Source organism: Hippocampus bargibanti, linkage group LG07 (assembly GCF_051943395.1).
Source record: "Hippocampus bargibanti isolate YZ-2025 linkage group LG07, ASM5194339v1, whole genome shotgun sequence".
In the NCBI taxonomy this organism is placed as follows: domain Eukaryota; kingdom Metazoa; phylum Chordata; class Actinopteri; order Syngnathiformes; family Syngnathidae; genus Hippocampus; species Hippocampus bargibanti.
This window is the reverse complement of record NC_142740.1, coordinates 12,542,671-12,555,262: the sequence shown is the minus strand read 5'-3', so window position 1 is coordinate 12,555,262 and position 12,592 is coordinate 12,542,671. Positions and strand designations below refer to the sequence as shown.

Sequence of the window (12,592 nt, the reverse complement as noted above, 5' to 3'; positions counted from 1 at the left end):
TAGGGATATATAAATAGGGCCGATACGACCAGTCAGACTTTAGTTCGCTGACGAAGCCTCTTGGATAGGAGGCGAAACGTCCGAAACCTTCACATTTGTACAGATGACGGCTGAAGAAACCTTCTCATCGATGGACCACTCCTGTACGACTGAGAGCTTACACAGACGTATTGCTGCCATAATTCTTGGTAGTTAATGTAAGCAACAAAAAAACAAACAAACTGAGGAGCCATTTGGGAGCTGAATGAGCCGGATCTTTTTAGTGAGCCAAGACAAGAGAACCGGCTCTCTGAAAAGAGCCGAAATTCCCATCACTACTGTATACGATGTGTGCGGAAAAGACTTTGTCAACGCCCCCCTCCCCCTCCCCCAAAATACAGCAGAAAATGCTCATCTTAGTTTTATTCCCTGGTGCTTTCTATTATCTTTGTGACTGCTTTATTTCCTGTATATGATAGCTGTCCATGTTAGAGTGACGATATCGGAAGAAGGTGTTGAGCCAGGAGGCCGAAAGGAAGACCCAAGAGGAGGTTTATGGACGTTGTCAAAGAGGACATGAAGGTAGCTGGTTTGAAAGAAGAGGATGCACAAAACCAGGTTAGATGGAGGACATTGATTGGCTGTGGCGACCCCTAAAGGGAAAAGCCGAAAGGAAAAGAAGATACGTAGTTGGCCATGTAAAGCGCTTTGTTACAGCGCTATATAAATCAATATGTATTGTATCATTCTACTAAGGGGGTTCACATATACTGTAGTACAAACGAAAGAACACATATTTAAGTGTAAAACAAACTTTATCACATTCACATGGCAATAAATCTCAATTTGATAAGTTTAGATGATACAGTACAGGAGTGGGTGATTTACATCCTTCAGTATGTGATTTACCGGTAATGTTACATCTGTACACATATATGGCATATAGAACAGCGGCTGATCACTATTTAATAACTGTTGAATATTTCTTAAAATTAAGAACGAAAAAATGCCCAACACAAGATACTAAAATGATTTTAACCACCCCACGCCCCCAAAAAAAGGAACAGCTAATTGCCATTACAGAACTGAACTCCATTCAGTGAGTAAGTCTTGTCACCACTGTATGATGGAAATAGGGAGGAATTATAACCAGATGACAAAATGTACTGGAGTCTGCACTTAAGAGAATTAAATATTCAGAGCAACATTGCAAAAAGGTGTAATATGAGAGAAAAAGTTGCAATTTAATGAGTGCGTGGTTAGAAATGTTTGCTCTCATTTAAGCTAAATTCTCATACCCTTTCCAATGTATGTCGAAGTCCTTACATTACACTTCATAAAATTACGATTCTCCTGATATAGATAAAAATTATGAGTTCTAGTTGTGTTTCAGTCTTGTATTATTATTTCTTTTTGTCTTGTCTGTGTAGCGCTTTCCTTGAGCGTGACAGATTCATCGTTTGTGCCAATGATTTTTTTTCCCATCAGAATAACAAAAAAAATAACAAAACTAAATCTACAGGGAAGCTTGTGGGGCTTGCTTGCATTGCTCACAGCAGAATACGATGTTTCAGCTTTAAAAAAATGTTATCTGCATATAAATGTATCGCTCTCTTTCCATATCTACAATAACATTTTGGAAACTTTGATAATACACGGTAAAACTTTGAAAAGTTGTAAACATTGTAAACGTATGAATTCTTCCAAGTACTGACTTCCATCCAATATGGACCTAAACAAACATAAACCTTAAAAATGTCCAAGGCATCCTTAATATAGCGAGACGAGAACACACTTTGATATCAAGCTCAACATCAAAGGATCATTTCTGGCTTACTTGGCAACAATAAAAATCAGGGAGTGATCACATTTCAGGATTCTCCCTTGACAACTACATCAAGATTCTCTGGAAAACAGTTGATATTTTGAACCCAAGTGTCAACAAAAATTGAGCAGAAAAAAAAAATCAAAGCCAGTGAGCGCAGATCGGGTCACCTGACTCTTCATCAGTAGGAAAACTAAGTGATTTATTAACTATAGTCTATGTCTTCAAGGAAAATTCATTAATTCATTCAATAAAAAATGCACACACGCACCCACGCAAACACAGTAAACAATTGCTGTCAATTTTCCTGTGTGGACGAGCAGTTACAGAAACATGTTCTCACCTAAAAAGGAAAAATAAAAATAAAAAACATTGACGCACACTTTGAGTGGTTCACCACAGAGGAAAAAACAGACAGGCCTCTCCTCTTCAAAGCAGCAGCATTCTTCCTTCCTATTCTTAACGAATTTTCAAACTTTTTTTGTTCTTAAACTTGCATAACAATTTGACACACATCTCCGCGAGACATTCCAGGTATCAGAACACAGCAACTGTTGGGCAGTGTAAGAAATTGTTCAGCTGGTAATTGCGCTGCTCAAGGCTGCCAACTTCCTTGATGCGAGATGACACAGAAATCATGTTCCATTTTGAAAGTGTACACAGAAAATAGTTCCAGTTGAATTACGGAAAGCCGTTGAAGGTTTGATTCAACAACCTTGATGTCAAGCTTCTTTTCTTTTGTCTTGACTAGTGTGGACAAAGATCACCCTCGCATGAGGGCCATTCAATAAAGAAGGTGAATTTATGTTATTTGGATTTCTTACAGAGATGGACTACTATTACTTATTTTTAATTTTCCAACGTCGTCTCTCAACAATGCCGCGACCGGTTGAGATGTTTGTCCAAAGATTTTTATGCTGAGGGAATCAGGAAGTTCGTGTACAGATGGGAGGGACAGTGCAGGGAGACTATGTTGAAAAATATAGTTTCTCTCTGTATGAGATGTTCTTTTACCAAAAAAAATCACCTTACTTTTTGAATAACCCTCATACATTGGGCCTTAAAGGACAACCAACACCACTTTTTTGTTTCCTAACTGACATCAGAAAAACATTTTATAGCATCTAAAATACCCAAAACACGCAGGCTGATATTTTTAGTGAAATGCAAAACACCAATAAAAATGAGTTAAAGTGTCCCAAAACCACTTCAAAATGACCTCAGAAAGTCTCAGTTTAAGAAGGTCCCGCCCCTTTGTTTGTGACGTCATGCCAAGACGTCTTGCCTTGCTCGAGAATCAAAACAATCGTTTCAGATTCGGAGAAGATGCTTTCTTGTTACTCATCCAGTTATGAATATGATTCAAATAGTTCTGAAGAGAAAAGCATGTTTGCAATCGATGTAAGAAATGATTCCGTGTCATTTTGAGGCATCTGGACTGAAATGTAGCATCCCAGAAAATGCACAAAATGGCGCCCAAGCTCAGCTGGACATGGGTTGATTTGTCTGCTGGGAATTTGTGTCAACTAGAATTAAATAGTAGTCTTGGTGCAACACACAACGATTCACCATTGCGTTATTTATGTTTTCCTTCTAATTTCGCCATCAACACAGATCAACACAAAGTTTTCAGACCAAACAAAGTACGCAAAATGCATTGTGTGTCGCTTTCTAGGTCAGGGGCGTTCCAGACGTGACGTCACGGTAGGCATCGTCACCAACTCAAAAACAAGACTTCCATTCAGTGCAAGTCTTAAAAACGTAAAAGATAGCTATATGCGGTGGAATCTTTGTAGAATACGCTCAGTAGAAGTCATTTGAAGTGATTTTACAAATTATGGACACAACTTGTCGGGAGGCGTCAGTTGTCCTTTAAGATGAACATCAAGGATACCACAAAACGGCCTTTGGTTTTTAATTGCAATTGCAGAGATTGTGATTCAGGTTTGTTGTTGGCACAGTGAAGAAACCGCTACGGTCTCAACATTATGTGTGTAGACAAATATGACATGACCGGATGCAGAGATCTTATATCCGTGCAGCACATTTGAATAAATACTTTTTAATGCTTTAAAAATCTTTAAATCTGTCTCTAGTGTGTTTTTTTGTGTGTAAATGAGCAGGTTTCTGATTTTCCTTGTAAGGTTCCTCCATGTCAATTACCGTCTTTTCCGGTGTACAAAGCCCACTCAAAAGCCTTGACTTTCTTCAAAAGATGACCGTGCGCCGTATATGCAGGTCCGCCTCATATGTGAAGTAATATTGAGCCATAACAGGTCTCGCAACTACTGTCAGCATCCACTTTTTGCGTAGAGCCAGCCTCTACAGTAGCTTATAATGTGATGTACCTTACATTTGGAAAACTTTTGATATATTTATGTATTATATTTGGAAAACATTTGTCATTCGTTGAAGGTGCGCCTTATAGTCTGGTGCGCTTTATATCTGGAACCAGTTTGAAAATACACCATTCATTGGGGAGGGGGGGGGGGGCACCTTATACTGTACTCCGGTGCACCTTATACACTGGAACATACGGTAGGTTATTGAGAGTCCTGTGATCCAGTTGTGATGACAAGTTGGTTTTGTATTCGCGTTGGCTCTTCACGAGAGGGGTGGCGAGGGGTTCAAGCTTTTTAACAGGTTGAAGCCTCCGGCTGTTCCAATGACTGTCCCCGAAATGGGGTTGAATTTGTTTTCAAGGTTGCTCTTAAAAGAGTCCAGCAGGCTTGATACCTTTAGAAAACAAAGTGAAGAACAGAAGTCTGTGCATTTTTAGCGAGGGTTAAAAACAAAAACGTTTTGAGTTCTGTTCTTCTAAAATGATGATGAGCGCAATGAGGAGTGTCTTGAAAAGGTGTTTTCAACAAGTGTCATGGATCAACACTCGGCATCCACGCTGTGAACGGTAACCGCCGCTTGGAGGTGGTGCGTGTGCAGCGGGTGATGGTGTGTGTGCGTGTGTCGGTAGGGGTAAAATTTGTGGCTGAGCAGGGCTGCCGTCTGAGGTGGGGTGTCCAGGTCCAGATCGTCATCGTGGTTACCGACATCGACACCCGCCGAAAGTGGGTCATTGTTCCCCGGTGGGTTCTCGCTGTCTTCTTGAGGGCTCATCGTGCTGTAGCCTGGAGAAAAGCGCATGAAGAATTCAATTCAAATATGCGGATTATTGTATCCGCCTGCTCTCTTGCGGTTCTGCTTTCAGATCTCCGCTAGATCGTTCATTTCAGAATCAGAATCAGAAAACCTTTATTCGTCCCACAATGGGGAAATTTGCATTTTAGAGCTATTTTTGTTGATCTTTGAGAGTGACCAATCAGGTCCAAATTTTAGAGTTGTGCACTTTCAGTGTCGTGCCAACACGTGGAAGCATAATTGTAGTAAATGTGGATGCCATATGAGCCAAGATTGTGATCGTGAACTAAAACTCACTTCACTAAAACAAAAATTGAAAACAAACAATACCCAAATATCCCAGACAAATAAACACAACATTTAAAAAGATATGATTACTGCGAAAATATAGTTCATTTCTGTCTTTGACAATAAAAAGTAACAATAAAAGACCTTTAAATCCAAACAGATACAGTCCATCCGCATTGAGGTAGCACTCTTTTTTAGCACCCAAATCACTCACCCGGCTAGTTTCCACCAACAAAAACACAGATAAGCCTGTATATTCAAGAACAATTTTGTCATTTTCTGAAACAAAGCTTCAATCCTGAAGTCAAAGAAATGCACCCAACCTTACGCAAACCACTGACAAAGGAAGTGTGTCCTATTATTGTGAAGACTGTGCGTACTTTACTGCAAATGGACAGAAACAAAGACCTAATGGATTTTCATCCCACCGTTTATAATAATTCACTGGCACCTCTCATGTATGCTACATGCATTTGTACAAATACTACAGCTACCAAAAGTCAAATTAAATCAAAATGATGGCACCCGTTGCACACCATATTACTTGTCTTGCTAAGTTCTGTCACGTTCTGGTCGGCGACCAACGGGTGGCGGTGTCGGCCCCGCCTGCAGCTGCACAGGTGTTGGTCGTGTCAATCACTGGCAGACTGTCACGTTCTGGTTGGCAACCAACGGGTAGTGCTGTCGGCCCCGCACTCAGTTGCACAGGTGTTGGTCGTCTTCATCAGTGTCGGGTCAAGAAGAAGTCCAAGATGGCGCCCAAGTAGGCAGCCTCAGCAAGTGCTCTCATGAGCCTTGCTTTTTTTGGTTGTTTTTGTCTTGTTTTGTGTTTTCTTTTGTCACTTTGTGTTGTTGTGCATCGTGTGGAACGGATACATATTGTTTTTCAGCATTTTTGACCACAACATTCATCAAGGAGGAGACTGTGCTGAGCGGTTGCAGAAAGAATGTCATCCATCACACTGTGTGAATACGCACATGCTCATGGATGCATTTTCGAGAAAAAGGAATATAAGTAATATAATAATAATAGAAGATTCACTTGGTTGTTCATTGTGACACTCAGGTCAGCAGTGATTTCGTAGACTCCACTATTTGTATCCATCCTATTAAAAAGTAAAATGGCCTCTCTAATCATATTGATACAAATTAGGGTTGTGAAACATGGTGCCGTGACAGACGATGTGCAAAAATGTATCCACTCCAGTTTTTGTCATTTTCACTCAAATTGCAGGACCCATAGAATATTGAGTTTTAGGGCTACATGAACATTTAATGCAGCGTAAGAAACCTTAGATTATCTTCTTTCATCATAAAAAAGAGTTAATTCCTAAGTTTTATGGGTCTGGAGTTATCTGAGCTTGAAATGGGGCGGCTGTACAAAAGGCAAATGCTGCCCCCTCGCAGGACGGAAAAAACATAACCAGAGGTCTGACCAGCGCTTTATCGGCACCCCCCTGCAAGAAAAACCAAAACCCAAACAAATTCAAAAATGGCACGCCACATCATGCTTTTCAATTCCCGAATAAATTTGGGAATGGCAGTGAATGAGTCAATTTCAGTGGCAGCCATTTTCAGGCCCCCTTTTCTCTCAAATCTTGAGGTCCTGCGATTGAATGCGTGGAGTGTGAAAACCCACAAATGTCTTAGGGTGTAGGAGAACACCTTTGACGGAGTTGCGATAGAGGAGTTGCGACATTTAAAGGGCAACCGACGTCACTTTTTTGTTTTTTAACTGACATCAGAAAAACGTTTTATAGCATCTAAAATACCCAAAACACGCAGTATGATATTTTTATTCAAATGCAAAACACCAATAAAAACGACTTAAAGTGTCCAAAATCTGCAAAAAAATTGAGCTGCGAATTGGGCATTTTCAGAAAGTCCCGCCCCCAGTTTGTGACGTCACGCCAAGACGTCTTGCATTGCTTGAGAATCCAAACAATGGCTTCAGATTCAGAGAATATGCTTTCTTGTTACACATCCAGTTATGAATATGATTCAAATAGTTCTGAAGAGGAAAGCATACATGTTTGCAATCGATTAAAGAATTATATGTGCCATTTTGAGGCAACATTGGGGGAAAATCTCACCCAAAAAAGGGGCACAAAATGGCGACCTCCAGTGGCCACCTCCGCTTCCACAGGCTGATAAATTCATTATATGGAGCTTGGACCGGTAGTTCAGTGGTTAGCACAACGGCTTTACAGTGCAGAGGTCACCGGTTCGCGTCCCGGTCCGGCCTCCCTGTGTGGAGTTTGCATGTTCTCCCCGGACCCGCGTGGGTTTCTTCCGGGTCCTCCGGTTTCCTCCCACACTCCAAAAACATGATTGACAACTCCAAATTGTCCCTAGGTGTGACTGTGAGAGTGACTGTTGTTCGTCTTTGTGTGCCCTGCGATTGGCTGGCAACCAATTCAGGGTGTCCCCCGCCTCGTGCCCGAAGACAGCTGAGATAGGCTCCAGCACCCCCCGCGACCCTAATGAGGAATAAGCGGTACGGAAAATGGATGGAATGGATGGATGGAGCTTGGACTCCCTCTTCTGGCGGCTTTTGGGTCCAACACGGTTCTCAGACCATACATTGACGTGATGGAAGGACGCGACAATGCGTCTTTTTTACGGTCAGGGGGCGGTCCTTTCATGACGTCACGTATGGACTCGTCACCAACTCAAAAACAAGACTTCCTGAATATTCAGAGCGAGTCTTAAAACGTAAAACATAGCTATAAGCGGTGGAATCTTATTAAAATACGCTCAGTAGAAGTCATTTGAAGCCATTTTACAAATTATGGACACAACTTGTCCGGAGACGTCGGTTGTCCTTTAAGTGTCTACTTATTCATGTATTTTCTTTTATTCCCTGATGGACTTCCACCCACTTTCTCTCACTCGAATATTTCCTGCTCATTTTTCTTGTAGCCTTTGTGTGACACTCAAGATGTCTCATCTGTCATCATTTTTGCATCTCGGGGAACGTGGTGAATGAAAGAGTCCTTGAGCGAGCACCGGATCACAGACTCTCCTGCTGATAATGTGCATGTGGGGCAGTATGCATAGGGAGCAGATCGCAAGGAGAAACATGCTACCTGAAAGTAAACCACTGAACATGACCCCATCCTACGTTACACAACCTCCAGATCTATATGGTTTCACTGAATGGCGCTACATTCTTAAACACTGCGCTGAAAGATTTTCTGAGCCCACTCATCTATATCATTTGTCTGTCATCATCGCTTACGCAACAGCGAGCAGAGGCGCTCTAAAGCGATGCCTTACGTGGGTGTGAAGAGCCCACATGAAAGGAGATGTTCATCCACCCACCTCCACCAAACGCGAGAGCTTGGCTGCGAACACAATAACAATAGGACATCTAATTTAAAACAGATTCTTATTTTACAGACAGTGTATTGTCGGTGTTCAAATACCTGTAAGATAAGAATCTGTTTTAAATTAGATATCAGGTAGACGGGATGAAATTAATACAACAATAGGACATGTTTTAAAGCAAGATTCCCCATGGGCAGTACAGTACAGTGGAACCGTCCACGTAAAAAGTAACAATTTATAGCTCTCAGAGATAATCCACCTCCCCAAGCATTTTTTTTGTTCTTCTACACATGTATAATGTGCACCACCGATTTGCTGTCATCCATGCTCATCCCCAATGCAGAGTTAAACTATTATCTGCAGAGTGGGATTTCTCATGTTCATGTAGGGATACAACATGAACCTTTTCAGCTTTTCAGAATTGAGCAAGTTACAACTTCATTTCAAGGCCAATGGATGGCCTATGATAGTAAGGTCTACCTTCCCAACATTGCCGCTATGTAGGGTGTCATGATCTGATGCCACAAGGTAATATTTATAAACATATCTCATATTCTCTTGCATGATATCTACACTTATCATAAAGAGGGGGAAACAAAGACCTGGACATGTGTATTGTGTTGTTAATCAGAATCCGAATCATCTTTATTGACCAAGTGTGTAGAACACACAAGTAATTTGTCTTGGGTAGAACACGCTGCACAAGTATCATCATAAAAAAACATGACAAATAAATACAGAGGAAAATTATCTAATCTAATCTAATCTAATCCCGTAATATAAGTAGTACCTCTCAACAACTGAAACAATGTGCAAGGTATTGCACATTGAGCTAAAGTGATCAGTGGTAGAATAAAATACGCCAACAGTTGTACAGTTGTATAATTAATTAAAGCTTTCTATCTACAGGTATTTGAGTTATTTGTTGAGTTATTTGTTAGTTGTTGAGTGAACGCTGAACGTCTAGCAAGCTATTTGCTATCTATTATCTATTAGCTGTATGTTGTCTGTCTGGCTGACTATCTAGCTAGCTAGCTATTAGCTGTCTGGCTCGCTGAATAGCTATCTACCTGACTAGTTATTAGCTATATGGCTATCTATCTAGCTATTAGCTAGTTGGCTCGTTTTCTATCTATTTGAGTTATTCCGGGTTGAGTGAACGCTGGTGCGTGTGGCTGCCGCTACTCACCCACAGAAAAACTTCCTGTGACTGTAAAGTGACCTTGAGAGTTTTGAAAGGCGCTTATAAATGAAATGTATTATTAATGTTAAGCAGATTCCTTACTTACAGACAGTGTATTGTCGGTGTTCAAATACCTGACATGTTTCGGCGACTCCAAGGACGAAGGCGGAAGTAGTCGCCGAAACATGTCAGGTATTTGAACACCGACAATACACTGTCTGTAAGTAAGGAATCTGCTTAACATTAGTTATCAAGTAGACAGGATGAATTTAGTACAACGAAATGTATTATTGTTATTATAAACCATTTTAAAGTGATCAGTCACCGTATTTGTAGTAAAACAAGTGTGCAATTATGCAGATGTCCTTGACCGCCTCAAAGTGTCTGGTGCTGGAGATTATATGAATCAGTAACTGTTTTTTCCGCCGTCCCAACTGTCCCTTGAAGTCATATTTTATCCGTTTTTGTGGCGGCCCCGAACCAAACCGTGATGGAAGAACACATGATTGATTTGATGACTGCTGTGTAGAACTGTCGTAGCACCTCCTGTGGCTAGCCATGCTTCTTCAGTATTTGTAGTAAAATACCACTTGTGAAAATTCTGATTCTGTTTATAGTTCGAGGGATACACCTTTCCTCATCAACATCCATTAAAAGATGCTTGATAATGCTGAGAAAGCAGCGGGAATTGTGTTATTGCGGAGCTGAAGAAGAAAGGTACTGCCTGTGGACAATTTTATTGCTTATCCAGCTATAGACCATTTTCGCTGACACCACAATGCCTCATTTCTGGCACCATATTCAAGGGCTTGCATGAAGAAAGATAACACAAAGGGGAACCTTCCATTCTTAGTATTATCGATCATCAGCCTGAGAAATAAGAAATAAGAGGTCTTACCGTGGTCACTCTCTGTGCCAGATCTTCCCCAGTACCTCCGTCGTCGTTCCGGAGTGTGGGTGTGTCTCTCGATCACCGCGGCGATAAATCGAGTATTACTTACTAAAAGTAAAAAGAACACACAGATCATTTAGAAGGAATATGTTGTGGAAAATGGACTCTTTAATTGCTTTTATGCAAATAATTGGGACTCTAAGCCTGCCAACCCATCAAATGTGAAATAGCAACATAAATCTTTCGCTCTCTGACTACGCTTGAACATGTGTTTGTCAGCAAGCCGTTGGAATTTCAATGAATACTGTAGTATCATTTCAGTTCGGATAATTTACATAATAACTTCCCTGACACCAAATTTCCGCCATTGACTTGGCAACAGGGCTGGCCAAAGAGCCCACTCTTGCAAATCTCTCAGGGTTTCCAGAATTGCCTCAAAATGTCACTACAATTCTTGCTATAGAACAGAAGACTAGAATGGTACAGTGAGACCTTGGCTTATGAACTTAATTGGTTCCCAGATAGTGTGTAAGGCGAAAAGGGGTTATCCCCCCCAAAAAAAATCGTATGGGAAACCATTAAAATGAGAATAATCCGGTCCCAGGTCTCCATAAAATATAATTGTCAACTAAATAAGCCTTAAAACTACACAAAACATACCTTATTCTATGTATAATAAATGTGCTATTGTACTGTAACGAAAGAAATACACTGCACTGTATAATAAAGTCACTTTATTTACATTTGTGATGGTCGTTGATGGCTTGATGGAACGGATAGATTTTTGCATAAAGTGTCTCAAGGAGCTCTGGGTTGTACAACTTGGAAGTTGTGATATTGCAACAGATGCAGGCAGACGCCCTTAATTGACATCTGTTGCTTTCTGACTTGTAAGATCTTACGAAAATGAGGCATCACATTATCATTCATCATGTTGATGATTCTCATAGCCTTTTCTGGATGTAACTGTTCAATAAAAGCCTGCCCACCAACTCTTGAATGGCCTGCTTCTGCTTGTACTCTTGAAGGCAAATGAAATTCGTCCCGCAGGTGCTGGCAGAGATTGTATGACAACAAAAAGGCGCGAGTACGATGATTCCAGGGACACGGAATAAAATGCGACAAAAGAAGGCGGGCGGGGCGATCCGTCCAGCCTGTCAAGCTAGACAAAATAAAATGGCACACTCGCGATCAGAAACCGGAAAGCAACAAACTTACGCGATCGCGGCTGACAATCACCTCGGGCAATGCAAACTCTTGGACTTGCCAGCACAAGACACAGCGAGGCGTGAGGTGTCGTAATCATGTCACTGGTGAGGTGACAGCAACTCGTTGAAATGAAATGAAATTGAAGTGTCTTCTTCGGCTGGCGGAGGTCGCGAGTGGCGGCCCCGCCCCAGCTGTCAACTCGCACGTGACAATTTCGGTGTCATTAGTCACGTGAAAGCATCGACTAAATAACGCCTTTGTGTAAAGCTTTTAGGCGAAGGATGGTAGCAATGGTGGACGGTACCGGGCTCTTTATTTGTAGAATGGTTGTAGAAAGTTACTCTCAGGGAAGTGACACACAGCGTGAGAGATGTGTCAGGCTGAGATTCACATGACAGCCGCGGTGTGCACATGTGACGCCACAAACGCACACCTCGTTCGTGTTTCTCAATGATCTCCTTCTTCTCCTCGACGGTGATTATGTTTTGTGTCTTCTTCGGCTGAACACGAGCCTGTGGTGGTTTTTTTCGGTCCCATAATAGTAAAATTATCTGCAAAAAGCTCCTCGGAGGCGATCGACGTGTGAATTCAGAGAGAGGGGCTGTGGAAAGGTGCGCCGGCTAGAGCGCTGTTCGGTCGTGTGCTTCCGCCGAAGATTCGAAGATCACTCCGCCAGATCCGAAGATCACTCCGCCAGCCGTGGTGGGTGTGTATGGCGAAAAGTAGTGCGTATTCCAAGGTTTAATTTTCA

At 41.6% G+C, this 12,592-nt stretch overlaps 1 protein-coding gene across 1 annotated transcript in view; it reads right to left on the bottom strand.

Annotated features, from left to right (window-relative positions):
* Window positions 1-516: 516 nt before the first annotated feature.
* The window catches only part of cachd1 (cache domain containing 1), a 102,208-nt gene continuing 90,132 nt past the window's right edge, over window positions 517-12,592 (bottom strand). Inside the window, exons 26-27 of the mRNA XM_089000907.1 lie at window positions 10,639-10,740; window positions 517-4,929 (exon numbers count right to left, since the gene is read on the bottom strand). Coding sequence (XP_088857033.1) covers window positions 4,685-4,929; window positions 10,639-10,740 — 347 coding nt within the window. The 3' untranslated portion in view covers window positions 517-4,684. The remainder of the gene's footprint in view (window positions 4,930-10,638; window positions 10,741-12,592) is intronic.